Source organism: Scyliorhinus torazame, chromosome 9 (assembly GCF_047496885.1).
Source record: "Scyliorhinus torazame isolate Kashiwa2021f chromosome 9, sScyTor2.1, whole genome shotgun sequence".
Taxonomy (NCBI): Eukaryota; Metazoa; Chordata; class Chondrichthyes; order Carcharhiniformes; family Scyliorhinidae; genus Scyliorhinus; species Scyliorhinus torazame.
The window spans coordinates 48,760,639-48,788,361 of NC_092715.1; the positions used below are offsets into that span (position 1 = coordinate 48,760,639).

General features: G+C 49.8%; 1 protein-coding gene across 1 annotated transcript in view; it reads left to right on the forward strand.

Moving 5' to 3' along the window:
• Nucleotides 1-23,318, forward strand: part of LOC140429181 (organic cation/carnitine transporter 2-like) — a 55,609-nt gene extending 32,291 nt beyond the window's left edge. The window contains exons 4-10 of the mRNA XM_072515849.1: nucleotides 2,936-3,107; nucleotides 6,911-7,052; nucleotides 13,333-13,424; nucleotides 16,055-16,269; nucleotides 16,606-16,788; nucleotides 18,005-18,140; nucleotides 23,092-23,318. Coding sequence (XP_072371950.1) covers nucleotides 2,936-3,107; nucleotides 6,911-7,052; nucleotides 13,333-13,424; nucleotides 16,055-16,269; nucleotides 16,606-16,788; nucleotides 18,005-18,140; nucleotides 23,092-23,182 — 1,031 coding nt within the window. The 3' untranslated portion in view covers nucleotides 23,183-23,318. The remainder of the gene's footprint in view (nucleotides 1-2,935; nucleotides 3,108-6,910; nucleotides 7,053-13,332; nucleotides 13,425-16,054; nucleotides 16,270-16,605; nucleotides 16,789-18,004; nucleotides 18,141-23,091) is intronic.
• Nucleotides 23,319-27,723: the final 4,405 nt, after the last annotated feature.

The window sequence follows — 27,723 nt, forward strand, 5'->3', positions numbered from 1 at the left end:
GATGAGATTTTAAAAACAGAATACAGGGAATTGAGAAGTCCGACCTCATGAAGGTAGTAATCTAGGGGTTACTATCAGTACCACGTGCTAATCCAGAGTAGAAATAGCAGGCTATATCTGATTAATACATAGCTGAAGAGATGGTGTGAAGTGGATGGTTTCAGATTCCTGGGGACCAGTTCTTCGGGAGTTGGGACCAGTATAAACTGGACTGGTTACACCAAAGCAGGACTGGGATTGATGTTCTTGGGGCAGTATTTGTTTGTGGTCCGGGAGGGTTTAAACTAAAATGGCAGCTGGATGGGTACCTAGGGAAAGAGTCAGAGGAGGAGGGAATGATGGGCAGAGAAACCAAGGGCCAGATGCAAAAGGGGTCACAGTGAAAAATATTGGGAGCGAGACGAGTTTAAAAAAGGCAAGCTTAAGGCTTTGTGCCTTAACGTGCAGAGTATTCGCAATAAAACGGATGAACTAATTGCGTAAAAGATGTAATCGGGTATGATATCATCGGGATTATGGAGACATGACTGCAGGGTGACCAGGATGGGAACTGAATATCCAGGGTATTCTGTATTTCGAAAGGACAGACAAAAAGAAATAGGCGGAGGAGTGGTAGGACTGATTAAAGAGGGTATTAATGCAAATGTGAGGAAGGATATTCGCTCTGACAATATGGAATCTGTATGGGTAGAGTTGAGAAACACCCAGGGGCAAAAAACTTTGGGCACTTTGGATGAAGAGGATCAAAGGATATTGGGGGCGCGGGGGGGGGGGGGGGGGGGGGGGGAGAGAGGAGGAGAGAAAGAGAAGGGGATCAGGCTATTGAGTTGAATGATCAGTGGGCTAAACAGCTGGCTTGTAATGCAGAAGATGGCCAGCAGCGCGTGTTCAATTCCTGTACCAGCCTCCCTGAACAGGTGTCGGAATGTGGCGACTAGGGGCTTTTCACAGTAGGTTGTTTTGCAGTAGTTGTGGCGGTGGTCATAACCTGGATCTCCGATCAGCCATTACCTTGTTGATTTGAGGACCAGGCTCGAGGGAGTAATTAGTCTACTCCTGCTCCTCTTCCTGTCTTTCTTCCCTGACACTGTATATCCCTCTCCCATGAGTTCATCCAGTTTCTCCTTAATGCATCAATACTGTTCACGTCCACTCCTGATGGTAGTGAGCTACACACTTCACGTACAAGTGTTTCTTCCGAGTTCCCTGTTTGTTTCTTACTGACTATCCTTTATTGATTGCCTCCTAGTTTTGCTCTTCTCCACTCGAGTGGAGAAATACTGGGTGGAATATTCTGGTCCCATGAGCGGCAGGTAAGCTTGGCCACCAGGAGGCCAAATATCAGTGTCCTAATTGGTGGGATGGACTGTAGGTGGGACGGGGTGGTGATGGTGGGGGACACTGTAAGGTACAATTCTGTGACTGACTACATCAGGCTTTTGCTTGACCAGACTAGTCTGAGAGACCGCTCTTCCAATTTTGGCACAAGCCCCAGATGTTAGTAAGGAGGACTTTACAGGGTCGACAGGGCTGGGTTTGCTGTTGTTTTCGGTGCGTGGGTCCAGTGCAGAGTCCAGTTTCATTACTTTTTATTGACGTTTTAGTGGTTTGATACAACTGACCGGTCATTTCGGAGTCAACCACATGTCTGGTCGCCACACTACCACAAGGTATGGAGGCTTTGGAGAGGGTATGGAAGAGGTTTACCAGGATGTTGCCGGGGATGGAGGGCATTAGCTATGAGGAGCGGTTGGATAAACTCTGTTCTCACTGGAATGGTGGAGTTGAGGGGCAAAATGATAGAGGTCTACAAAATTGAGTGTCGTGGACAGAGTGGATAGTCGGAAGCTCTTTCCCAGGGTGGTAGTCCGTTACTAGGGGACATGGGTTTAAGGTGTGAGGGGCAACGTTTGGAGGAGATGTGAGGAAAGTGTTTTATGCAGGATAGTGAGTGCCTGGAACTCGCTGCTGGAAGCAGGTATGAAAGTGGCGTGCAAGGGGCATCTTGGCAAATACATGAATAGGATGGGAATAGAGGGATATGGTTCCCGGAAGTGCAAAAGGTTTTGGGTTGGACGATCAACATGGTTGGCGCAGGCTTGGAGGGCTGAAGGGCCTGTTCCCGTGCTGTACTTTTCTTTGTACCTTGTTCAAATCCGATCTCCAGTGGTGTTGATTACATATTTTTAAGAGCTAGGCGATTGGCACTGATTTTCTGTGAGTTATTCTGTGAATTTCTGGGCATAGAACCGAGGATATGGAAATATGTTGATGCGTATCCCACAGTACCAAGAGAAAATCCCCTGCATGTGGAGCACTGCAAGTAAGAGGGTGTGGAAAGGAGTTTAGGGACCTGGAGCACCACACCCCTTAAAGAGGGGCTCGGGGAGACCTCTAGGTTGGTTGGGACAGGAGAATGTTGGAAAATGGCAGTCTGAAGGGGGTGGGGGGGGGGGGGGGAAATGGGGAACAAGATTGGGGAATGGACTTTGGGGGCCAGATGATGAGGGAGATAAGTGATCCTGGAGGTCTTGTCTGGGTGGGAAGAAAGCAGAAGTTCAGGATTGTGGATGGCAAGGGTAGGGAGATCTGGGGGTCCTATGAGCAGGGATGGGGGGTTTAAAGAATTGGAGGGAGAGCAGACACGGTGAATCTCTGGATCGGGATCTGAACAATTGCAATTGGGACATGACCAGTCTTTCCCCATGGTGTATCAAACTCACTTTAGGATGGGGGATAAGTTGAATGGAAAGTGCCCAGGAGATCAAATGTGGAACCTGCAACTCAAAACATAGTATTGAGTACAAGATATTCCTAGTCTGTTTTTACACAAAATATTACCGATTATATTTGGAAATTGCCGATTCCGTGACTTGTCACTTAATTCAAGTTATTGATTTTCAAACGTGCTTTAATTTTTATATTTCTTCAACAGGAAGTGAGATTCTTGGCAAAGCTGAAAGGATTGCTTTTGGGACAGTTGGTGCCTGCCTTTTTGTTGCAGTCGGTTATGTTATTTTATCTATTTTTGCATATTTTATCCGGGATTGGCGGGTTCTGTTGGTGGCCTTGTCACTTCCACAAATCCTGTATGTTCCCCTCTGGTGGTGAGTTTAATTTCTGTTTAAGTTCAATTTTTGATGAGAACTTGTAATACTTAAGGAAACAGAGCAAGAATTCCCTGCCTACACTTGGTCAATTTGCTAAATTTATCACCATTTCAGTGTAGAATTGATTTCAAAATATACATACTTCTATCGGTTGGGGAAAGGGTGTATTCCAGATGCATTGGAAATTCACAATCATGGTGTTCACCTTTAGCCATCCACATCGCCAACTCGGTTTTGCAATGTGGGGTGTGAATTACAGGCCTCGCTGCGCCCGACTTGATGTTGCGATGAGGCCATTGAATCTCACGAGAGGCCTCTCCACGAGATTTGCGATGCTCAGTCGCGTTTGGTTCAACCATACCTCGTGAGACGTCGCAATCTCTATCTCGCACGCGCTGGGCGAAATCCCAGGACTGGGAAGGCCTCGACCGGGTGCCATTTATGACTGGTTCCCACAAACCTGGACCACTGGCAACAGCACCTGGGGGAGTCTCCCAGGCCATTGGGTAGCACCTTGGCACTGGAACCCTGGAAACCATCGCACCTGTGCAGGACCCAATCACCACCTGTCGCCAGGCAGAATACAGCCTTTGGCCAATTCATTGGCCACCAGCCAGCCAATCTAATTGAGTCACTCCAATCTCTTGGGTGCCAGAAAGTCTTGCGTTCTGCTGTTCAAAAAGCTATGGGCGAAATTCTCCTGAAACGGAGCGATGTCTGCCGACTGGCGCCCAAAGCGGTGCCAATCAGACGGGCATCGCGCCGCCCCAAAGGTGCGGAATGCTCCGCATCTTTGGGGGCCGAGCCCCAACATTGAGGGGCTAGGCCGACGCCGGAGGGATTTCCGCCCCGCCAGCTGGCGGAAACTGCCTTTGTTGCCCCACCAGCTGGCGCGGAAATTACATCTCTGGGCGGCGCATGCGCGGGAGCGTCAGCGGCCGCTGACAGTTTCCCGCGCATGCGCAGTGGAGGGAGTCTCTTTCGCCTCCGCCATGGTGGAGGCGGAAGGGAAAGAGTGCCCCCACGGCACAGGCCCGCCCGCGGATCGGTGGGCCCTGATTGCGGGCCAGGCCACTGTGGGGGCACCCCCTGGGGTCAGATTGCCCCGCGCCCCCCCCCCCCCGGAGCCCGCCCATGCCGCCTTGACCCGCCGTTCAAAAGGTGATTTAATCCGCGCTGGCGGGACAGGCAATTTATCGGCGGGACTTCGGCCCATCCGGGCCGGAGAATCCAGTGGGGGGGGCCCACCAACCGGCGTGGCCCGATTCCTGCCCCCGCCGAATATCCGGTGCCGGAGACTTCGGCAACCGGCGGGGGCGGGATTCACGGCGGCCAACGGCCATTCTCCGACCCGCTGGGTGGTCGGAGAATGACTCCCTATATCTCCAATAGCGCAGTGTACTATTTTGCAACTAGTTCTTCACTTCCTCTGCTTGACTTTAGGGGATATGTACATTGAACATCCATGGATAAAAATTATAACTACAAAGAAATGGGGAATTAAGGGATGCAACAGGAAGTGCCCTTTCCCTATGACTAAAATGTTTTATTTGCACAGGTTGCATACATTGACATTAAGAGCAGGAGTAGATCATTTGGCCTTTTGCGCCTGCTCTATCATTCAGCCTGATTATGGCTGGTCTAACTTTTTTCCTGCTCCCTCCCTTTTAAATATCATTTATCCCTCAATGCTCCAGAGTCTATTTTGGAAGATGACCATCAATGCATCAAATATTTCCAGGGCTGCCACTTTTTAATATTCTGGGATGTAGATTCAGGCCCTGGTGATTTGTCAGCCTTTGCCCCCATTAATTTCCCCAGCAATATTTTGTTACTAATTTCCTTAAAATTCCACCCTATCATTAGACCTTTGGTTCCCTAACATTTCTGGGAGGTTATTTGTGCCTTTTTTGTGAAGACTGAACCAAAATGTGTTCAATTCTTCTGCCATTTCTTTGTTTCCCCAGCTTCTGACTGTAACGGACCTACTAAAAGTTTCTCTTCATATATTTATAGAAGCCTTTATGGCCAGTTTCTGTATTTCCTGAAATTTTATTCTCATACCCTAGTTCCCACCCCCATCAAATTGTTTGTCCTCCTTTTGCTGAATTCTAAAATGCTCAGGCTTGCTGCTTTTTCTGGCAATTCTATGCCTCTTTGGATTTAATATTATCCCAAATTTCTTTTGTAATCATGGTTGAGGCACCATTTTTGTCTTTTTGTGCCAGTAAGGAATGAATAATTGTCATAAGATCTTTAATTCTAAACCATTGCCAACCCACTTCTTTAGTAAGGCTCCCCAATCTCTCCTTGCCAATGCGTGCCCCGTACTCTCATGGTCCCTTTATTTTGATTCTGAATCCTACTGTCATAATGCATGCACATCTTCTTTAAATATGAACCATTGCCATTCCACCCTATTAGTCAAGCTCCCTAATCCCTCTTTGCCAATGCATGCCTCATACTCTTATGGTCCACTTATTTTGATTCTGGATCCAAGTTTTGGATTTGACCATTTCACTCCCCATCTTCCTGAAGTATCATGTTATGGTCACTCTTCCCCAAGGGACCCCGCACAACAAGATTATTAATTGATTCTTTTTCATTGTACTCTACCCAGTCAGAATAGCCTGCTCTCTGGTTTTCACATCACCCATCACGTATTCACTTCAGGAATTCCTCCTCCAATATACCATTGCTAGTTTGGTTTGTCCATTCTATGTAGTAAATTAAAGTCACCCATGACTACTGTTGTACACTTATTACTGTATCTCTGGTTTTCTTGTTTTAATACCTTCTCTTGCATCTCTACTACTGTTTGGAAGACTCCTTGATGTTTCTTACCTCCACCCATACAGGTTCCACATGATTTTCTGAACCAATATCGTCCTCACTACTGCATTGATTTCCTCCTTTTACTAACAATGCTACCCCACCTCATTTCCCTTTTTTGTCTGCCCATCCTAAATAATGAATACCATTAGTTCCCATCCTTGGTAGTCCTGCAGCTATGTCTCTGTAACAGCCAATGAAATAAGACAATTTTAACTCGTGAATGTTTTGGAACTATCTACTCCAAATGCTCCGTCGTTGATTATGTTTTAAGATCAAGATAGACAGATATTTGGTGTCTCGGGGAATCGGAAGCTGGTGGGAAAGCTGAGGATGCTGATCTCCATTATCTTATTGAATGGTTGAACAGGCTCAAGCAGCAACTCCTGTTCTTTGTGTTGCTACCTGATGGCACCACTTGTGTCCTGAGCCATTTGCGTGGTTGGGCATTGTTCAAACACTTCTGTTATACTGCCAGGATTGAACAAGTGTGCAACAGGTTGTGCCCGTCTATGGACCTGAGCAATGTAGTCAATGCAGATGCTAGGTCCTTAAGTGGGGATGGGTAATCCCAAAGGTTGGGGGGGGGGGGGGGCAGAAGCCATTTATCACCCTACCGAGTCTTCAGAGTCTACGTTTCAATAATATTACCTCCCCATTCTTCTAAACTTTGGAGAACATAGACCTGATTTGCATAGAATGACTTTGGTGGTTCTCCTTTCTCCCAAAGCATCACCCTGCGCTCCTCAATTTTATTTTTGGAGCAACCAGCAGTGTGATCTTAATTTATTGCACAACAATCTGTTCCAATACACCATTCCCACAAGCCTTATTTCAGCAGTAGTCGGGAGGGAACATTTCTCTGCAGCTTTGCTTTCCTTTTCGATCACCCCACCTGAACAAGTTGTAGCGTTTTGCGATGTCTACAATTCTGCCCATTAACAATATTTACCCCTTGTATTTTGCAGGTTTATACCTGAGTCTCCAAGATGGCTGCTCTCTCAAGGTCGGGACACAGAAGCAAAAGCGATTTTACAAGCTGCTGCTCAAAGAAACGGCATTACTACGACTGCAGAGATTCTTGAGAATATAATTGACCAAGAATGCATGGTAATAAATATTGCGCTTTTCATTCTTCATCTTTTTAATTACCTTGCTGTTTGAAATAGTAAGTTTGTTAAAATGACGGTACATTGCTTTCCGGAATATATGGGTGGCCCTGTTTATATCATTTGAGCATAACTTCCTCGTTTTTTTGCGTTCCTAGTTTGTACCATATGCCTTTTATTTTTAATTTTTTTTTATTATCAGCATGTATCAAAACAGGTTACAACACATAAACACCCCGGGGAATATACTTCCCAGTAATCAACTATACAGCCTGTACAAATTAATTCCCTTTTTCTCATTCCTCCTCCTCCTCCTTCCCCCCCCCCCCCCCCATGCGCCCCCACTTCCCCTGCGATGAACAGCTCCTCAAATATGGTCACAAACATTCCCCCACCTTTTCTCAAACCCCTCTGCAGAGTCCCTTGACTCTTATTTTAACTTCTCCAACCGCAGAAAGTCATACAAGTCACCCAACCAAGCCGCTACCCCCGGTGATGATGCCGACCATCACTTCAGTAAAAGTAGCCGCCATGCAATCAGAGGGGTGAAGGCCACAACATCGGGCTTCCTCCTCTCCATGAGCTCCGGCTTCTTTGAAACCTCAAATATCGCCACCAAAGGGTCCAGGTGGTCCACTACCCTGGCTAAGACCGCGAACACTCCCGCCCACAATCTTCCCAATTTTTCTCAACCCCAAAACGTGCGAATGTGATTCGCTGGCCCCTGCCCACGCCTCTCTCCCTCATCTGCTGCCCCTGAAATAACCCACTCATTCTCGCCTGAGTCATATGCACCCTGTGCACTACCTTAAACTATATCAGGCAGAAGATGCAAATTGGCTACAGGAGGATTTGGGCATACCAACTAAGTGAGCAGAAACCTGGCAGATGGAATATAATGTGGAAAATGTGAGGTCATCAGCTTTTGTAGAAGGAGCAGGTGTGCAGAATATTTCCTAAATGGTAAGAAATGAGAAAGTGTATATGTACAAAGGAACCTGGGTGTCCTTGTCCATAAGTCACTGATGGCTAGCATGAAGGTGCAGCAAGGCTATGAGGAAGGCCAATGGCTAATTCACTTTTACCACAAGAGGATCCGAGTACAAGAGTATTGAGGTCCTGCTTAAATTGTCTGGAGCTTGGCTAGACTGCACCAGGAGTACTGTGTGCCATTTTGGTCCCCTTACTTGACAAAGGATATTATTGGCACAGGGAGTGCAACAAGGGTTCACCAGACTCGTCCTGGGGATGGCAGGACTGTCTTATGAAGAGGGATTGGGCAAACTGGGCCTGTATTCTCCAGAGTTTCAAAGAATCCGATGAGATCTCATTGAAACCTACCAAATATTCAGAGGAACAGACAGGATAGATGCAGGTAAGGTTGGTTGAAGGGCCTAGAACCCCTTGGTTGAAGAGCCTAGAACTATGGGCAGCTATTTCGAAATAAGGGGAATACCACATAGGGCCGTGATGAGGAGAAACTCCTTTACCCGGGGTTGTGAGTCTTTGGAATTCTCTCCAGAGAGCTGTGGAGCTGTTTGAAGCAGAGGTTGATAGATTTCTAATTAACAATAAAACATTAGGGTTAGGAGGATGGTCAGTGTAAAAGGCTTTTGAAAAGTCTGATGAACCATGACCGTATTGCATGGTGGAGCAGGATTGACGAGCTGAAATGGCGACTCCTGTTCTTGTGTTCCTGTGGCTGCAAACCTGCAATTGCAAATTGGTCTAACTGCTTGAAGTTACAAGTTAACAATGTGGATTATAACTTGAGACATGACCAAGCAACCATTCTAAATTTCAACCCCGTTCATGTCGAGGGTCGTTTTGAAGACTGGCTGAATTTAAAATGATTGTCACTATTTTAAAAACTACATTCTATTACGTCAGGCTGGGGATGAACAGTTTGCAGAGATGTCTACCTCGGGTGCTGTATTCTTCCCAGCTATTTGTGATGTATGTAGGAATTTCCGATATGAATTGTATTATTTGTATTTGGTGCAGTGAGGGTTTTAAAAAAAGTCCTGATTTAAAAGACAGCCATTCCGGTTGCAGAGGATAATTAAAGCATCGTAAAATGGAATTTTGTTGATATGAAGAAGGTTCCCTGGGGAGTAGGTAATTAGAGACATTTATTTGGCTTCAGTAAGATGATGCTGTTAATGGGAGGAGCCAGGGGCTGAAGCAGTCGGGTGAGTTTGAGATTTGATTGTACAGACTGGCAGCTGCTCTCAAAGAAGTTTAGTTAAAAAGATTTGTGTGTGAACATAAGGCTGCTAGGTTAAACAGCAGCTGACACCAGCAAGGAGCTCAGTGGTTTATCCAAGACATCACTATACAGTAAGTCTTCCTGGCTTGGGTAATTGTATTTAAAAGTGGATTCTGACCTGAGATGGGTTTTGCTTGAAAGGAGATAAAAGATAGCAGTTAGGGTTTGGTGTTTCATGCTATTGTTGAGCATTGTTTAAACTGTTTTCTTTGCAGTTAAAGTTAGCAATACTGGGCGGGATTTACCAACCAACCCGCTGTGTTTTTGCCGGCGGAGGCAATCCGCCAGTGGGATTTACTGACTCCGATGTTGTCAAACCGATTTCCCGGTGACTGCAGCTCTCGTCGCGAGGAAACCTGTGCTGGCGTGGGACCAGGATATTCCGCCGGTTGAGCCCACTATGTTAGTAGTAATTTGTTTTGCAATATCATATCCCTATTTGTGTGTGGAATGACTGCCGGAGTGAAGTATCCTTTCTTCAGTCTTACAAATTAAATTAAATATTGGGGTTTTTCAGTCTGGTATCCTGGCACATGTTGGGGTCTGGTCTGCAATCATAACGCATGGAAGAATCGGAAGTATTGGATTATACTTCAATGATTTTCTTCCTGGAGTTCCAGGATAACTTCTTCCCCACTATTCTCAGGTGATGGGATTGAATTTGTTCATTGTCACGTGTAAAGTATTTTTCTGTGTGCAGCTCAAACAGATCATTTAGTACATGAAAATAAAATATGTAATAGGGCAACACCAGGTCCACTATGTAAATACATAGACACTGGCATTGGGTGGCGCATACAGGGGTGTAGTGTTAATCAGGTCAGTCCATAAGAGGGTCGTTTAGGAGTCTGGTAACAGCGGGGAAGAAGCTGTTTTTGAGTCTGTTTGTGCGTGTTCTCCGACTTTTGTATCTTCTGCCCAATGGAAGAAGAGTGAGTAAACCAGGTGGAAGGGGTCTTTGATTACCGCTTTCCTCAGGCAGCGGGAGGTTTAGATGGAGCAAATGGATGGGAGGCAGGTTTGTGTGATGGACTGGGCTGTGATCACGACTCCCTGAGGTTTCTTGCAGTGTTGGGCCGAGCAGTTGCCATACCAGGCTGTGATGCAGCCAGATGGGATGTTTTCTATGGTGCACCTGTAAAGGTTGGTAAGAGTGAATGTGGACATGCCAAGTTTCCTGAGGAAGTACAGGCACTGTTGTGCTTTCATGGTCGTAGCGTCGATGTGGGTAGACCAGGACAGATTGGTGACGTGCACTCCCAGGAATTTGAAGTTGTCAACCATCTCCACCTCTGCCCCGTTGATGATGCAAACAGGAGTGTGTAAAATACTTAGCTTCCTGAAGTCAATGATCAGCTCTTTAGTTTTGTTGGCATTGAGGGATAGATTGTTGTCTCCCTCCAGTATTCTGACTTGTCGTTGTTCCAGATCCGACCCACTACAGTCGTGTCATCAGTGAACTTGTAGATGGAGTCGGAGCCAAATTTTGCCATGTAGTCGTGTGTGTATAGGGAGTATAGTAGGGGGCTAAATAAGCAGCCTTGTGGGGCCTCGGTATTGAGGACTAACATGGAGGTGTTGTTGTTGTTTATCCTTGCTGATTGTGGCCTATTGGTCAGAAAGGTGAGGATCCAGTTGCAAAATGAGGAGCCAAGTCCTAGGTTTTGGAGCTTTGATATGAGCTTGGCTGGGATTATGGTGTTGAAGGCTGAGCTGTAGTCAATAAATAGGAGCCTGACGTAGGAGCCCTTGTTGTCGAGATGCTCCAGGGATGAGTGTAGGGTCGGGGTGATGGCATCTGCTGTTGCGGCGATATGCGAATTGCAGTGGATCTAGGCATTCTGGGAGTATGGAGTTGATGTGGTTCATTACCAACCTCTAAGCACTTCATTACGATTGATGTCAGGGCCACCGGACGGTAGACATTGAGGCATATTGCCTGGTTCTTCTTTGCATCTTATGGTGGTGGCCTTCCTGAAGCAGGTGGGGGCCTGGAGCAGAGTAGGGAGAGGATGAAGATGTCCCCGAACACTTCTTCCAGCTGGTCTGCCCAGCATGAGTGCTCAACCAGGGACACCATCCGGACCCATCTCCTTCCAAGGGTTTTGTTTCAGGAAGGCCCATCTGACTTCTGAAGCTGTAACGGTGGGTATATTTGTGTCCGGGGCTGCTGGGTCAGTCGACAGCGGTTTGGTGACTTGAGGTGGTCAGGTGACTTGAGGAAATAAAAGCGTGACCTACAATCTCTGTCACCGGTTGGGCAGATGGTTGGTGGTGGAGCAGGTGAGGGTGGTGTCGGGGTTGCCACACATTCCTTTCCCTGTCTATCCTTGGCCTCAGCTTTCTCTTGGTGATGAAACTGTGTTCAGCTCCTTGCCAGATACTTTTTCTCCACTTAGAGTGGTCTTGGGCCAGGGATTCCCAGGTGTCGGTTTGAGGGTGTCCTTGAAGCGTTTCCTCTTTCCTCCTTGGGCTTGCTTGCTGTGTTGAAGCTATGAGTAGAGCATTTGTTTTTGTAGTCTCGTGTCGGGCCTATGGACAAGTGGCCCGGCCAGTGGAGCTGATCAAGTGTTGTCAATGCCTGGGATGTTGGCCTGAGTGAGACCACGGACGTTGGTGTGCGTATCCTGCTAATGGATTTGCAGGATCTAGCGGATGCAGTGTTGGTGGTACTTCTCCAGGGTTTTGAGGTGCCTGCTCATAGAATCATAGAACCATAGAATTTACAGTGCAGAAGGAGGCCATTCGGCTCATTGAGTCTTCACCGGCCCTTACAAAGAGCACCCTACTGAAGCCCACGTATCTACTCTATCCCGTAACCCAGTAACCCCCACTTACACAGCCCATGTCTTGAAACCATACAAGAGGAAGGGTAGCACTACCACTCTGTAGACCATGAGTTTGGTGCCGGATCTGATGTTGTGGTTGTCATGATATGATTACTGGGAAGTAAAAGTTAACAAATTAATGATAATGATTCGAACCACAGAACAGTCATATATATCATAGAATTGGGGGATTCTGGGAGTTGAGAGTTAGGAGAGAGCTGGAAGAGGGTCAGGCATAGAGCAGTTGTATACCTTGAGAGTTCTGTAAGTTCAAGATAGCGGAGTTTTAGGTAACTTCCTTTTAGGAATGTGAACGAATCTTTAGTAGTGAGAATAAATTTATAGTTTTGTCAACAAAGCTTTGTGTTCTTTATTTAACACTACGCATCCGAGCCATCCAGGTAAAGCAGAATAGAGAATACAAGTGGTCTGGGTAGGGGTTGTGGTGGATAGCATGTGGCGGGATCGAGTCGAGGCTATTCGGGTAGCAGACAAAGTCTCTGCAAACTGGGTGTGCTCCTTTTCAATGAGCACTGACTGCCTCTGTCCTTGATGAGCACCTCTCTGTTCTTGGGCAGCAGTGCGATAGGGCCTTGGGTGCTTGGGCCATAGGTCGTTTTGATTGCGCTAAAGAAATCTTGTATGATATATTTGTTGTCCTAAGACATAAAACAATAGCTAAGCTCTGTCCAGAGTGAATCCGTTCCCATCTGTGGCAATATTGCGAGAGGCCAGTGAACAAGATCACCATTTCCAGGAGAGAAACCCAAGGACCACAGCCTAAGAACTCCCTCAACCATAAACTAATGCAAAGGTGAGCTGAGAGGAGAACACAAAACTGTAAAGGGATACAGATTTGTTAATCGAGTGGATGGCAAATGGAGGATAATGTAGGGAAGTGTGAGTTGTTCACCTTTTTGGTTGAAGGGTGAAAAGCTCGTAAGTAAAGATGTTAAACGAAACTTGGGTGAAATTAAGAAGGCAAATGGCATGTTGCCATGGTTTGTTTTTTTTTTGCAAGGGGATTGGAGTAATGGAATAAGAGGTCCTGCTACAATTGTACAGGGTTTTGGTGAGACCACATCTGGAGAAATGTTTAAGTTTTGGTCTCAACACTAAAAGGATGTACCTTTCCTGTTTGTTCTTGCTGTGCATTTCCTAATTGAATTTATTTTTATATACAGCTGCCAACCGGGGATATCCGTACAGTCACTTACTTGGATTTGGTTAGGACTTCCAACATCAGAAACGTCACAGTAGTTTCTGTCCTTGTATGGTGGGTAAAGATATTCTTGCGTGTGTGCGTGCCCCTACACCCTGCACAATGTTACGACCTGAGCTGAGCATGCTGGACAAACCAGACACTTGTTAGGTTCTGGCTTGATGGACCATAATCACTGTAAAGAAGGTATAATATGTAGAAGAACCAAGGCTAAGGAGATATGCAGGCAGGACTCCCAGGTTTAAATTCCCGCAATAATAACTAAATCATTACACTGAGCAAATAAGATAATTATTGTAAGCAATATGAGTTGTCATAATATACACCAGTAAATCATGGTGCAGCCACACACACTGATGGACACACAGCAAGACCAATCAACACACACAACACCGCAGCCAATCACCAGTTAGAGCACACTCACTATATCGACACGGCATCAGAGTTCCCACTCATTCGGGATGCAGCCTCTCAGAAGGACAGGGCTTACAGCACAGATCTTCATGTGCTGAGTGCATAGACTGGTTAGGACAGGCATAGGTCTTTAGTTTAATCTAACATCGTGTTAACCCACAGTGAAAGTATGTTCAACAGTTTCTAGCTTAATAAAGTGGTGTTGCACTATTTTAAGTGTTAGTGGTCTGTATGTGTTCCACTGATCCAGAGCACCCAACACAACAAGTTGTACCTCAAACTCAATCTCTCACGCTTAACATTTTAACTCTGGCTTTCAGTCTGATAGGCTTTTAAACATTCTCATAGGGAGCCAGTCCCTTTATCTGTAGCTCTGACTGCATAGGTTAAAGCTCAGGTCCATGGTATATTCTTATCAATTCAACCTGTTGGCCCATGTATAGGTGTCGCTGATGGTCACATACATGATCTACCAGACACATGTAGAAACTCCCTTGGTGTCTGTTCTGCAGCAAGACTCCTCTTGTAGCACTACTTGATCTCATAATCAATTATCTAGAACATGTGTGTTTTTCCGCTCAAGTCATATAGAACGGAGTACGCTGGTTAAATACGACAGACTAAATATCTGCAGCCTCTGATGTAATTATCTTTTTTCAGAAAAAATAATAATAACCTATCAGTTTTCCTTTTCGAGCACAGCTCCACCCTCCAATCTTCTCCGTAGCAACCTCCTGGGTGTTCTTGCTTCTGAAAGCTGGATCAAAATAAATATGGTTTGCAAACACACATGGGCATACTAAACCAAACCAAGTAAACAATACCTGAATTCCCCTTAAATGAAACTCTATATTCTTAACCCTAAATATAACCCATAACAGAGATGGCTACAACAAGAACAGCCTTGAGCTTATCACTGCCCCATATCCATTCTTTTCCTCAAGTCTTGTTGCCTTACAAATTAGTGATCAAGTCTTCAATATGCTTTCAACTTTGCTATCGCACTAAACAACTCTAATTGAAGTAACGAATGACATTCATTGTGATTCTGGTACGCTGGACAATCTCTCCATTATACTGTAACCCCTGATAGTTGACACGCCTCATCTCCATTGTTCAGCAGAGGGATACTTTCCTCAACTCTATCCACTAATCTTAGAGAAACTACTTCAATGGCTGCTCCTCCCTCCCTAAAGCCCATATCATTGCATGAGAGCCCCAAAAGACTCTCCAACCCATGGCTCCACGGAAGGAGCTGAGGTTTGCTATAATAAATGAGATTTCTGTATTTTCAGCATTTGAAATATTTTGGGTGAATTCTCCCATGCCCCCGCCGGTGGGTTCAGCGGCAGGTGGGGACAAAATTGTGTGAGATCTACAAATTGGTTTTGCATCAACATTAATTTCCCCGGAATCTTCTGCTGGTGCCCTCTATAGCGGATCAAGAAACTTGCTGGAGGCTGACATTAATATCACTTGCATCCTGCTCATGCAAGTGGAGGCCTGACAGCCCACGCCCAATTCTTTGTGACGCCAGCAGGAAAAAGTGCCAGTGTGGAAAAACGTTGCGTGCGAATGTGGAGACTCACCTGAACAATGTCTGGGGCTTCCTCCAGAACGGAGGCTGCCAGCAATGCTGGAACACCACAGCAGTGGGTCAGTGTGAATTCGCAGGTGGACTTTCCAGATCTGGTGTCCTGGGGGGTCCCATCTTCCAATCTCCAATGTTCCTGGTGATGTATTTTCTTTCTCAGGCCATCCATCTGCTAGTCCCAGTGATCCATCCTTGTTTTCAGGAGGTCCACCTTCTTTCTTTAACAGTGGGTCAGCGATGTTGGGTGCCTTTTCAGCATGATGCCCAGATAGGGTGGTCAGCTGTGCATCATGAAATGAAATGTAAATCGCTTATTGTCACAAGTAGGCTTCAAATGAAGTTACTGTGAAAAGCCCCTAGTCGCCACATTCCTGCGCCTGTTCGGGGAGGCTGGTACGGGAGTTGAACCTGCGTTGTTGGCCTTGTTCTGCATTACAAGCCAGCTGTTTAGCCAACTGTGCTAAACCAGCCCCATCAGGCCTGCCCTGCCATGGAAGACGGCGCAGAACCCCAGGTTGCATGAATAGTGAAGTCCGGGTCAGAAGGTTTGGTGTGTTTTCCCGCTGGCCTCTGCTGCGGGAAGCACTCAACGTTTCTGCCTCCGCCACTGGAAGTAGTCCCAGAATGTGGGAATTCTGCTCTTCCCACTAAATATTTGTTTTGCAATTTATTGCAGGATGATAGCCTCGGTTGGATACTATGGATTGTCCTTCAATACTCCTAATATGCATGGAGACCCCTACGTCAACTGCTTTATCTGTGCAGCAGCTGAAATGGCAGCATATGTGATAACATGGATATTGCTGCGTACGTCACCTCGTCGAATCTCAATTGCTTGCATTGTGGGGTGCAGTGGAGTTGTGCTGCTGTTGACCCAGATCATACCTCCAAGTAAGAGTCTGAACCAGTTACTTCTGGAATTCTCAACTTTGCTGCAGAATGTTAGTGACTATGCAAAACAACCAGATTTTATTCTACATTGTTTCTAGAACACGACTTGGTCGAACAAATCCTATTCCGCTTTTTCATAGGCCAATTGCTTGTGGCATTGTCTACGGCTATTCGATGATTCCAAGCTTTGTGTGATGGGCAGAATTGATCCAATACTTGTGCCCACGTTGCTGAGTTTTCTTTGTGTTGTGGCTAAAAATATAGAACCAGCAAAATAGATGCAATTATTTGGAATCCCTCATCATACATCGATCTGTCTATGCTTGGTTTTCACAGGTCACTATGTTCTTACCGTGATAATGGCAATGGTTGGTAAATTTGGTTATTCAGCCGTCTGGTCGATGATCTTTGTTTTCTCAGCTGAACTGTATCCAACTGTGGTGAGGAGCATGGGCATTGCGGCATGTTCCATGGCATCTATGATTGCCACCATAATATCTCCATATATTGCTTATCTGGGTAAGAGGTATAAACTTTCAGAAACTCCTTTTTTGTTTCGAATTATTCAACTACCTTAAATTGATGTCAGCACATTGTGAATTTGGTGGAAAGGGTGTCCTCCGTCTCATCTTATCGATCACATCTGGCTTATTTTTGTGTGGGTGTGTCCCTCATTACAATTTGTAACAGCTCATCACTGAGTCACCTGATTCATGCTCCAGCCTCTATCTTTCTGATTCCGAGACTGGATGCTACTAACTCATTGTGGCTAGCAGAGGGAGAAAGGCTCTAGTTTTAGACTATATAAGCCTGTTTTACACTCTCAAATCAATGGTACCGTTCCAGCAGTCGTCTCCCTATTATTACCCAGGACATAACCCAAAGTTGAAAATCTGCAATGGTAATAAATTTAATTCTGTTTTTCCATAAAGTCATCGAATTCCTACAATGCCGAAAGAGGCCATTTGGCCCATGTCTGCACCGACCCCCTGAAAGTGCACCCTACCTAGGCTCACTCCCTGCCCTATCCCCGTAACGCTACCAAACCTGCACATCTTTGGACTGTGGGAGGAAACGAGAGCGCCCGGAGGAAACCCACGCAGACATGGGGAGAACGTGCAAACTACAGTCGCCCACACCTGGGTGTCGAGGGGAGCAGCAGGTAGATTCTCCTTCAAAGTCAGGACTGGGGGTGGTGGGTGGGCACCAATCGAAAAGAATGGAAGGCAGCAGCCAGCCAGGAGTGCACACTGTCACCGAGAGATGAGGCTCAAGGCCTGGCCACCCGAGCTAGAACGGTGAGGAGAAAACAGTCTGGAGACACTGAAGGCGGCCAGGCAACCCGGCAGTGTCTCGGAGAATCAGAGAGCAGCAGCCAGCAGAAGCAGGGTGACTCTGAGCCAGAGGCCAGCCAGGGAGGGCTGCAATGGAAAGGGTTGGGCAGTAACCAACATCTTTCTTGTTGTTTTTGCATGTGGACATTGGGGTGACCACCATGTCACTAGGGAGTGGGGGGGCTGTGACATGGATCCCCAGAAAGAGGGAGAGTGCAGGGCCCCCAAGAGTGTTAAGTCCACCTCTGGCTATTTGTGTGTCAGTGTGGTTGAAGTTTTTTTAAATTCTAAAATGCATCCATGGAATTTCGCCCCCCCCCTCCCCCCTCCACTTCGTGTTAGTCTCCGGGCAGTGTAACTGAGAAACCTCCACTGAACTGTAACGCAATTCTGTTTTTTAGGAACACATAATAAAATATTGCCTTTCGTGCTCATGGGCAGCCTCTCTATAGTGGCTGGAATGTTGTGCTTGGTGCTGCCTGAAACATATGGCCAACCTCTTCCACAGACTATTGGTCAAGTAAAACCAATTATATGGTAAGTGCAGTATAGTAGGCACTTGTGTGATTATATTGCCTTTTTTTGTTTCTGTCTCTTTTTTTTAATCCCACAATTCTCTGCCAACTCTTGCAGAGACTCATCATGAACAAGATATGCCTGCTTTCTGAAATGGTTGCAACTCCGACTAAAGGTTGCAAAAAGATTTAACACAAATTAAAGGCCATTCACTGGAGAATTTATAATTATTATACCCTTGTCCAAAAATTGGAAGAGGGATAAATCCAGTAACCGTGTACAAGGCCAGTTGATCTAATGTCCGTGATGAGGAAACGGAGGTATTAATTTGGGACGGAAATAATTGGCACTGGGAAAAATAATAACCGCTTATTGTCACAAGTTACTGTGAAAAGCCCCTAGTCGCCACATTCCAGCGCCTGTTTGGGGAGGCCGGTACGGGAATTGAACTTGCGCTGCTGGCCTTGTTCTGCATTACAAGCCAGCTGTTTAGCCCACTGTGTTAAACCAGCCCCAGTCCAATAAAAGAGTTGTTGAAGGCAAATTTTGTTTGACTAACTTGATTTGAGTTATTTTTGAAGTAGCAGGGCTTGTTGAGGATAGTAATGTGGATGTAAACTTTCCAAAGCCTTTTCAAAAATTAATTTGGAAAATGAGGGGACCTGCATGGTTGTGTGCATACAGAAGTGGTTGAGGCACTGGAAGTGGTTTGTAGCATTGAATGAATGTTTGTTTTTCATTGGCATTTCCCAGGGGTGGTGTTGGGACCACTGCTCATTTCACTAGATTAATGGCCTGGTCTTCAGCACGCAGGGTATCATTTCAAGGTTTGCAGATGACCTGAAACTTTGAAATCATAATAAACAAGGAGGATTATTAGTCTTCAGGACAACTGAAGTTTGATTTGGAGAAATGAAAAAGATTCATTTTGGTAGGAAGAATGTGAAGATGATATAAACTAAATGGTCCAATTTTAAAGGGGGAGAGGAATAGAGACCTGGTGGCATAATTTTGTTTATGAATAGAGATAGTGGCCTGCAACTTATTTGAGTGACAATCACCGGCAGATTGTCAATGTGAAGGGGCTGGTGCCCTGATGCCTGTGGAGCTGGGCGTGCGCCCTGGTGCCTGTGGAGCTGGGCGTGCGCCCTGATGCCTGTGGAGCTGGGCGTGCGCCCTGATGCCTGTGGAGCTGGGCGTGCGCCCTGATGCCTGTGGAGCTGGGCGTGCGCCCTGGTGCCTGTGGAGCTGGGCGTGTGCCCTGATGCCTGTGGAGCTGGGCGTGTGCCCTGATGCCTGTGGAGCTGGGCGTGTGCCCTGGTGCCGGTGGAGCGGGGCGTGCGCCCTGGTGCCGGTGGAGCGGGGCGTGCGCCCTGGTGCCGGTGGAGCGGGGCGTGCGCCCTGGTGCCGGTGGAGCGGGGCGTGCGCCCTGGTGCCGGTGGAGCGGGGCGTGCGCCCTGGTGCCGGTGGAGCGGGGCGTGCGCCCTGGTGCCGGTGGAGCGGGGCGTGCGCCCTGGTGCCGGTGGAGCGGGGCGTGCGCCCTGGTGCCGGTGGAGCGGGGCGTGCGCCCTGGTGCCGGTGGAGCGGGGCGTGCGCCCTGGTGCCGGTGGAGCGGGGCGTGCGCCCTGGTGCCGGTGGAGCGGGGCGTGCGCCCTGGTGCCGGTGGAGCGGGGCGTGCGCCCTGGTGCCGGTGGAGCGGGGCGTGCGCCCTGGTGCCGGTGGAGCGGGGCGTGCGCCCTGGTGCCGGTGGAGCGGGGCGTGCGCCCTGGTGCCGGTGGAGCGGGGCGTGCGCCCTGGTGCCGGTGGAGCGGGGCGTGCGCCCTGGTGCCGGTGGAGCGGGGCGTGCGCCCTGGTGCCGGTGGAGCGGGGCGTGCGCCCTGGTGCCGGTGGAGCGGGGCGTGCGCCCTGGTGCCGGTGGAGCGGGGCGTGCGCCCTGGTGCCGGTGGAGCGGGGCGTGCGCCCTGGTGCCGGTGGAGCGGGGCGTGCGCCCTGGTGCCGGTGGAGCGGGGCGTGCGCCCTGGTGCCGGTGGAGCGGGGCGTGCGCCCTGGTGCCGGTGGAGCGGGGCGTGCGCCCTGGTGCCGGTGGAGCGGGGCGTGCGCCCTGGTGCCGGTGGAGCGGGGCGTGCGCCCTGGTGCCGGTGGAGCGGGGCGTGCGCCCTGGTGCCGGTGGAGCGGGGCGTGCGCCCTGGTGCCGGTGGAGCGGGGCGTGCGCCCTGGTGCCGGTGGAGCGGGGCGTGCGCCCTGGTGCCGGTGGAGCGGGGCGTGCGCCCTGGTGCCGGTGGAGCGGGGCGTGCGCCCTGGTGCCGGTGGAGCGGGGCGTGCGCCCTGGTGCCGGTGGAGCGGGGCGTGCGCCCTGGTGCCGGTGGAGCGGGGCGTGCGCCCTGGTGCCGGTGGAGCGGGGCGTGCGCCCTGGTGCCGGTGGAGCGGGGCGTGCGCCCTGGTGCCGGTGGAGCGGGGCGTGCGCCCTGGTGCCGGTGGAGCGGGGCGTGCGCCCTGGTGCCGGTGGAGCGGGGCGTGCGCCCTGGTGCCGGTGGAGCGGGGCGTGCGCCCTGGTGCCGGTGGAGCGGGGCGTGCGCCCTGGTGCCGGTGGAGCGGGGCGTGCGCCCTGGTGCCGGTGGAGCGGGGCGTGCGCCCTGGTGCCGGTGGAGCGGGGCGTGCGCCCTGGTGCCGGTGGAGCGGGGCGTGCGCCCTGGTGCCGGTGGAGCGGGGCGTGCGCCCTGGTGCCGGTGGAGCGGGGCGTGCGCCCTGGTGCCGGTGGAGCGGGGCGTGCGCCCTGGTGCCGGTGGAGCGGGGCGTGCGCCCTGGTGCCGGTGGAGCGGGGCGTGCGCCCTGGTGCCGGTGGAGCGGGGCGTGCGCCCTGGTGCCGGTGGAGCGGGGCGTGCGCCCTGGTGCCGGTGGAGCGGGGCGTGCGCCCTGGTGCCGGTGGAGCGGGGCGTGCGCCCTGGTGCCGGTGGAGCGGGGCGTGCGCCCTGGTGCCGGTGGAGCGGGGCGTGCGCCCTGGTGCCGGTGGAGCGGGGCGTGCGCCCTGGTGCCGGTGGAGCGGGGCGTGCGCCCTGGTGCCGGTGGAGCGGGGCGTGCGCCCTGGTGCCGGTGGAGCGGGGCGTGCGCCCTGGTGCCGGTGGAGCGGGGCGTGCGCCCTGGTGCCGGTGGAGCGGGGCGTGCGCCCTGGTGCCGGTGGAGCGGGGCGTGCGCCCTGGTGCCGGTGGAGCGGGGCGTGCGCCCTGGTGCCGGTGGAGCGGGGCGTGCGCCCTGGTGCCGGTGGAGCGGGGCGTGCGCCCTGGTGCCGGTGGAGCGGGGCGTGCGCCCTGGTGCCGGTGGAGCGGGGCGTGCGCCCTGGTGCCGGTGGAGCGGGGCGTGCGCCCTGGTGCCGGTGGAGCGGGGCGTGCGCCCTGGTGCCGGTGGAGCGGGGCGTGCGCCCTGGTGCCGGTGGAGCGGGGCGTGCGCCCTGGTGCCGGTGGAGCGGGGCGTGCGCCCTGGTGCCGGTGGAGCGGGGCGTGCGCCCTGGTGCCGGTGGAGCGGGGCGTGCGCCCTGGTGCCGGTGGAGCGGGGCGTGCGCCCTGGTGCCGGTGGAGCGGGGCGTGCGCCCTGGTGCCGGTGGAGCGGGGCGTGCGCCCTGGTGCCGGTGGAGCGGGGCGTGCGCCCTGGTGCCGGTGGAGCGGGGCGTGCGCCCTGGTGCCGGTGGAGCGGGGCGTGCGCCCTGGTGCCGGTGGAGCGGGGCGTGCGCCCTGGTGCCGGTGGAGCGGGGCGTGCGCCCTGGTGCCGGTGGAGCGGGGCGTGCGCCCTGGTGCCGGTGGAGCGGGGCGTGCGCCCTGGTGCCGGTGGAGCGGGGCGTGCGCCCTGGTGCCGGTGGAGCGGGGCGTGCGCCCTGGTGCCGGTGGAGCGGGGCGTGCGCCCTGGTGCCGGTGGAGCGGGGCGTGCGCCCTGGTGCCGGTGGAGCGGGGCGTGCGCCCCGGTGCCGGTGGAGCGGGGCGTGCGCCCCGGTGCCGGTGGAGCGGGGCGTGCGCCCCGGTGCCGGTGGAGCGGGGCGTGCGCCCCGGTGCCGGTGGAGCGGGGCGTGCGCCCCGGTGCCGGTGGAGCGGGGCGTGCGCCCCGGTGCCGGTGGAGCGGGGCGCTGACTCTTATCAAAACCTGTCCCACCAGAGTGACTGCAGAAACCATGCCCACTTTCTTTTTCTTTAAAAGGAGGCTCCAGATTGGGAGAGAAAACCGGTCTGTGCAGTTGGGGAGCTACACGCCGGTTTTCAGTCTGAGCCTGACACTTTGCCAATATCGGGTCAGATTCTGGCCGTGGGCCTCGCCTTGTCGCAGTTTGTATTCACACAGCAGTGGGTGGGATCTCACCCCGTGGAAAACCTGAAACTCAAATCCCATTTGGGTTGCCTGCGCTTCTCTGGGGAGTGAGGGTGGAAAGGGATTGCTCGTTTTAAAGATTGGAGGACCTCGGCAAGAGGTTAGCGGTGGTGGGGGCGACTACAGAGAGCAATCTGCTGCCAGCGCACCATCCTATTCTGCTATCGCTCACCTATGGCTGGAGGTGAGTGCACTGCCTGCAGCGGTCACCATGCTGTTCGATGTACCATGGTAGGGTAGGATTTGCTCCACAGGGGTCCTTGGTCCTGGAGATGGCCTGCCATTGCCTAACTAAGTGCCATTTTAATTCCAGTCCTCCTTACCCAAAAGAGGGTGGGTAAGGGCCTTCCCAGTAGGAAGGGAAGACATCAGAATTTTCAAATCCCAGTAAAAATCAGTTTTTTGGGGGGGGGGAACGGTCGCCTCCATTAAATATCAACCAAAATCTCTTGTCATTCATCGGATACTGCTGTCTTTGACCTAACTGTTGAAAGGATTACCCACTAATTTTGAATTCCCTGCACCTGCGTTCTTCTGGCTGGGGAAGCGATCGTGACTTCAGCTCGCTGAAGTTTTGATGTTTAAGAGGAAAGTGTTCACCTTTTGCGTATTTCTATTCCAGTTGTGCAACAACGAGGGATGACATCTTAGTGGCAGAAAAGGATAATGTTGAAGATGAACAATGCTTGGACAGTCGAAAGGGAGCTGCTTGACGTTTTTCTAATGTGGCATCTTCAGAATTTTTTTTTTTTGTGAGAAAGGTGAATGAAATGGCTGAACTTTAATTTTAGAAGTCAGCGATTCTGGCACTGTTTGTATCCGCAACATGCTAATAAATCTAATTTGTAAGTCTTGGAGAATGTTTCTTTTATCAGTGTCGATACAATGGAGTCAGCAGTTATCTGGACCTGATTAGAAAGCCAGGAGGGACATTTGTTTGTACACTAAAGAATTTATTGGATTGTGTCCAGTCAAATTATCTACTAAGTTATCACATTTTAGCAACTAAAATCTTCATCCTTGTTTTCAAATCCCTCCATGGTGTCTTCTTTCTCTAACCATCCAAAACCTTAAGTACTCCCAGATTCCTGCATTGTTCCAGTTCTGGTCTCTTGCATCTCCATGTTTTTTTTTCTCCCAACCACCCTCACCATTGGAATTGGAACTTGGTAATTTGGTGCAGAGTGGGAGAAGGTGCTTTTCCCCTACTGTTTTGTTTTTTCTTCTGGCCTGTAACTGTTAATCTGCAGGGAGAGAACCAGGGAAGGTAAGTGATTTTTATTTTATGACCTTTTCAAATTGTGTGTGGGGTTGGGGGGGGGGGGGGGAAAGAGAGAGAGAGAGAGAACTGCAAGTGACATCACAGTAAAGCTGTGACCTGATTGGCTGGTTGGATCTGTTGAATTTGAAAAAATAAGATTGCAAAAAAATTCTAATTGATTAACTAGATAGAGTAACTAAACCTGAGGGCGGAGATCGATATTTCACATTTAATTTTACAGTAAAAATCATCTAGCGTCAGGGCCATATAGTTAATTGTAACTCAATCTAACAACAATTCAAGTGTTTATTTTGAATTAATTAGTGCTTAAATGTCACTGTGGGGTGCAGTGCTCCAACTGTGAGATGTGGCAGATCTGTAACACTTCCAGCGTTCCGGTTGACTACATCTGCAGCAAGTGTAACCAATGGCAGCTCCTCACAGAACACATGGTTTGGTTGGAGCAGCAATTGGATGCACTTAGGAGCATGCAGGTGGCGGAAAGTGTCATGGATAGGAGTTATAGAGATGCGGTCACACCCAAGGTGCAGGCAGAGAGATGGGTGACCACAGAAGGGGCAGGCAGTCAATGCAGGAATCCCCTATGGTTGTCCCCCTCTCGAACAGGTATACCGCTTTGGATACTGTTGTGGGGGGGAATAGCCGATCGGGGGGAAAACAGCAGCAGCCAGAGCAGTGGCACCACGGCTGGCTCTGATGTTCAGCAGGGAGGCTCAAAGCGCAGAAGAGCAATAGTCATACATGACTCTATAGTCAGGGGCACAGATGGGCGCTTCTGTGGACGTGAAAGATTCCAGGATGGTATGTTGCCTCCCTGGTGCCAGGGTCCAGGATGTCTCCGAACGGGTAGCGGGCATCATGAAGGGGGAGGGCAAACGGGCAGAGGTCGTTGTACATATTGGTACTAGGCAGGAAGGGGCATAAGGTCTTGCAGCAGGAGTTCGGGGACCTAGGCAGAAAGTTATAAAACAGTACCTCTGAGGGTTGTAATCTCAGGATTACTCCCTGTGCCACGTGCCAGTGAGGCTAGAAATATGAAGATAGAGCAGCTAAACACTTGGCTAAACAGCTGGTGTAGGAGGGAGGGTTTCCGTTATCTGGACAACTGGGAGCTCCTCCGGGACAGTTTTGGCCTGTATAAGAAGGACTGATTGCATCTAAACTGGAGGTATAAATATCCTGGCCGTGAGGTTTCCTAATGTCACACTGGAGGGTTTAAACTAGTATGGCAGGGGAGTGGGTAACGGAGCAATAGGTCAGAAGGTGAAAACATTGAGGGAGAACTAGGGAATAGGGCCAGTATGGCTCTGAGGAAGAGCAGACCGGGAGATGTTTCAGGCGGGATAGAGGGGGATGTAAAAGGGGTGGAGGGGTTGCACTACTGGTTAGGGAGAATATCACAGCTGTACTGCGAGACGACACCTCCGAGGGCAGTGAGGCTATATGGGTAGAGATCCAGAATAAGAAGGGTGCAGTCACAATGTTGGGGGTTTAATGAAGGCCACACAACAGCCAGTGGGAGATAGAGGAGCAGATGGGTAGACCGATTTTGAAAAGGAGTAAAAGCAACAGGGTTGTTGTGATGGGAGACTTTAACTTCCCCAATATTGACTGGGACTCACTTAGTGCTCTGAGCTTGGACGGGGCAGAGTTCGTAAGAAGCATTCAGGAGGGCTTCTTAAAACAATATGTAGATAGTCCAACTAGGGAAGGGGCTGTACTGGACCTGGTATTGGGGAATGAGCCCGGCCAGGTGGTAGAAGTTTCAGTAGGGGAGCATTTCGAGAACAGGGACCACAATTCAGTAAGTTTTAAAGTGCTGGTGGACAAGAATAAGAGTGGTCCTAGGGTGATGTGCTAAATTAGGGGAAGGCTAATTATAACAATATTAGGCGGGAACTGAATAACCTAGATTGGGGATGGATGTTTGAGGGTAAATCAACATCTGACATGTGGGAGGCTTTCAAATGTCAGTTAAAAGGAATTCGGGACCGGCATGTTCCTGCATGGAAGAAGGATAAAAACGGAAAATTTTGGGAACCTTGGGTAACAAGAGATATTGTAGGCCTCGTCAAAAAGAAAAAGGAGGCATTTGTCAGGGCTAGAAGGCTGGGAACAGACGAAGCCTGCGTGGAATATAAGGAAAGTAGGAAGGAACTTAAGCAAGGAGTCAGGAGGGCTAAAAAGGGTCACGAAAAGTAATTGGCAAATAGGGTTAAGGAAAATCCCAATGCTTTTTACATGTACCTAAAAAGCAAGAGGGTAGCCAGGGAAAGGGTGGGCCTACTGAAGGACGGGTGAGGGAATCTGTGTGGATCCAGAGGAAATGGGCGAGGTACTAAATGAATACTTTGCATCAGTATTCACCAAAGAGAAGGAATTGGTAGATGTTGAGTCTGGAGAAGGGTGTGTAGATAGCCTGGGTCACATTGAGATCCAAAAAGACGAGGTGTTGGGCGTCTTGAAAAATATTAAGGTAGATAAGTTCCCAGGGCCTGATGGGATCTACCCCAGAATACTGAAGGAGGCTAGAAAGGAAATTGCTGAGGCCTTGACAGAAATCTTTCGATCCTCACTGTCTTCAGGTGATGTCCCGGAGGACTGGAGAATAGCCAATGTTGTTCCTTTGTTTAAGAAGGGTAGCAAGGATAATCCAGGGAACTACAGGCCGGTGAGCCTTACGTCAGTGGTAGGGAAATTACTGGAGAGAATTCTTCGAGACAGGATCTACTCCGATTTGGAAGCAAATAGACGCATTAGCGAGAGGCAGCACGGTTTTATGAAGGGGAGGTCGTGTCTAACTAACTTGACGAAGAGTTTTTCGAGGAGGTCATAAAAGATGATTGATGCAGGTAGGGCAGTGGATGTTGTCTATATGGACTTCAGTAAGGCCTTTGACCAGGTCCCTCATGGCAGACTGGTACAAAAGGTGAAGTCACATGGGATCAGGGATGAGCTGGCAAGGTGGATACAGAACTGGCTAGGTCATAGAAGGCAGAGAGTAGCAATGGAAGGGTGCTTTTCTGATTGGAGGGCTGTGACTATGTGAATTAGTTTCTTTTCAGTCCGTATGAAATGATGATCAATCGAACACCGAGTTACTTCAACGTACGTTTATTCACGGCCGGGACTTGAGCACTGTACATCAGAGTGTCTACAGATGCAAGTCGAAGTTAATACAGCAGACAATTACTTTATAATAAAATGACAATGTTTCCTTCCCCTTCCCAAGGACAGCCCCTTTAGTGGAGGCCTGAGAAATGCAGCATTCTGTGGCCCTCAACTATCTGTAGAATTAGAAACTATTCCCAAGGCCGTGTTTTGTTACTGCAACTGTCTAGTGCAAAAACATAAGAGATAACATAAATTCCATTAGACCAAAAGTTCTCTTTGACATTTAATTTTCCCATCAAGCCATATTCTCATTCCCCCCTTATCATTTCATCATAACTTCTAATCCATAGCCAATCGTCTCAGTCTCTCCCATTCTATCTGTACTTCTATCATTTTCTTGCGTTCCTCTGCACTTTCTTTCACATCCATTAACTCTTCAAGGCGTGCTTCATGTTGCTGCATTAACTGTTGAGAAACTGCTGCACTGACACTTTTACACAAGCATTTCATTCGGAAGCTAAACATAATTATTACAAGTATTACAACTACCAGGATTATCAATCCATGCACCAGGAAAGCCCCCCATGATCCGGCAAATAACCAATCTAACCACCCATCCCTTGATGTTTCATGCAGTTTCTTAACCTCTTTGTGGATATGATCCATGAGGTGAATGATGTTCTCCGAACTATCGGGGATGTAGGTGCAACATTCCGAACCGATCATAGCACAAGTCCCACCTTTGTTTGCAAGGAGGTAATCTAGGGCCATTCGGTTTTGTAGGGCTACGGTTCTTATTGCCACCATTTCATTATTTATCTCAGTCAATGCTTCAGTGGTGTCGTTAGCAAAAATCCT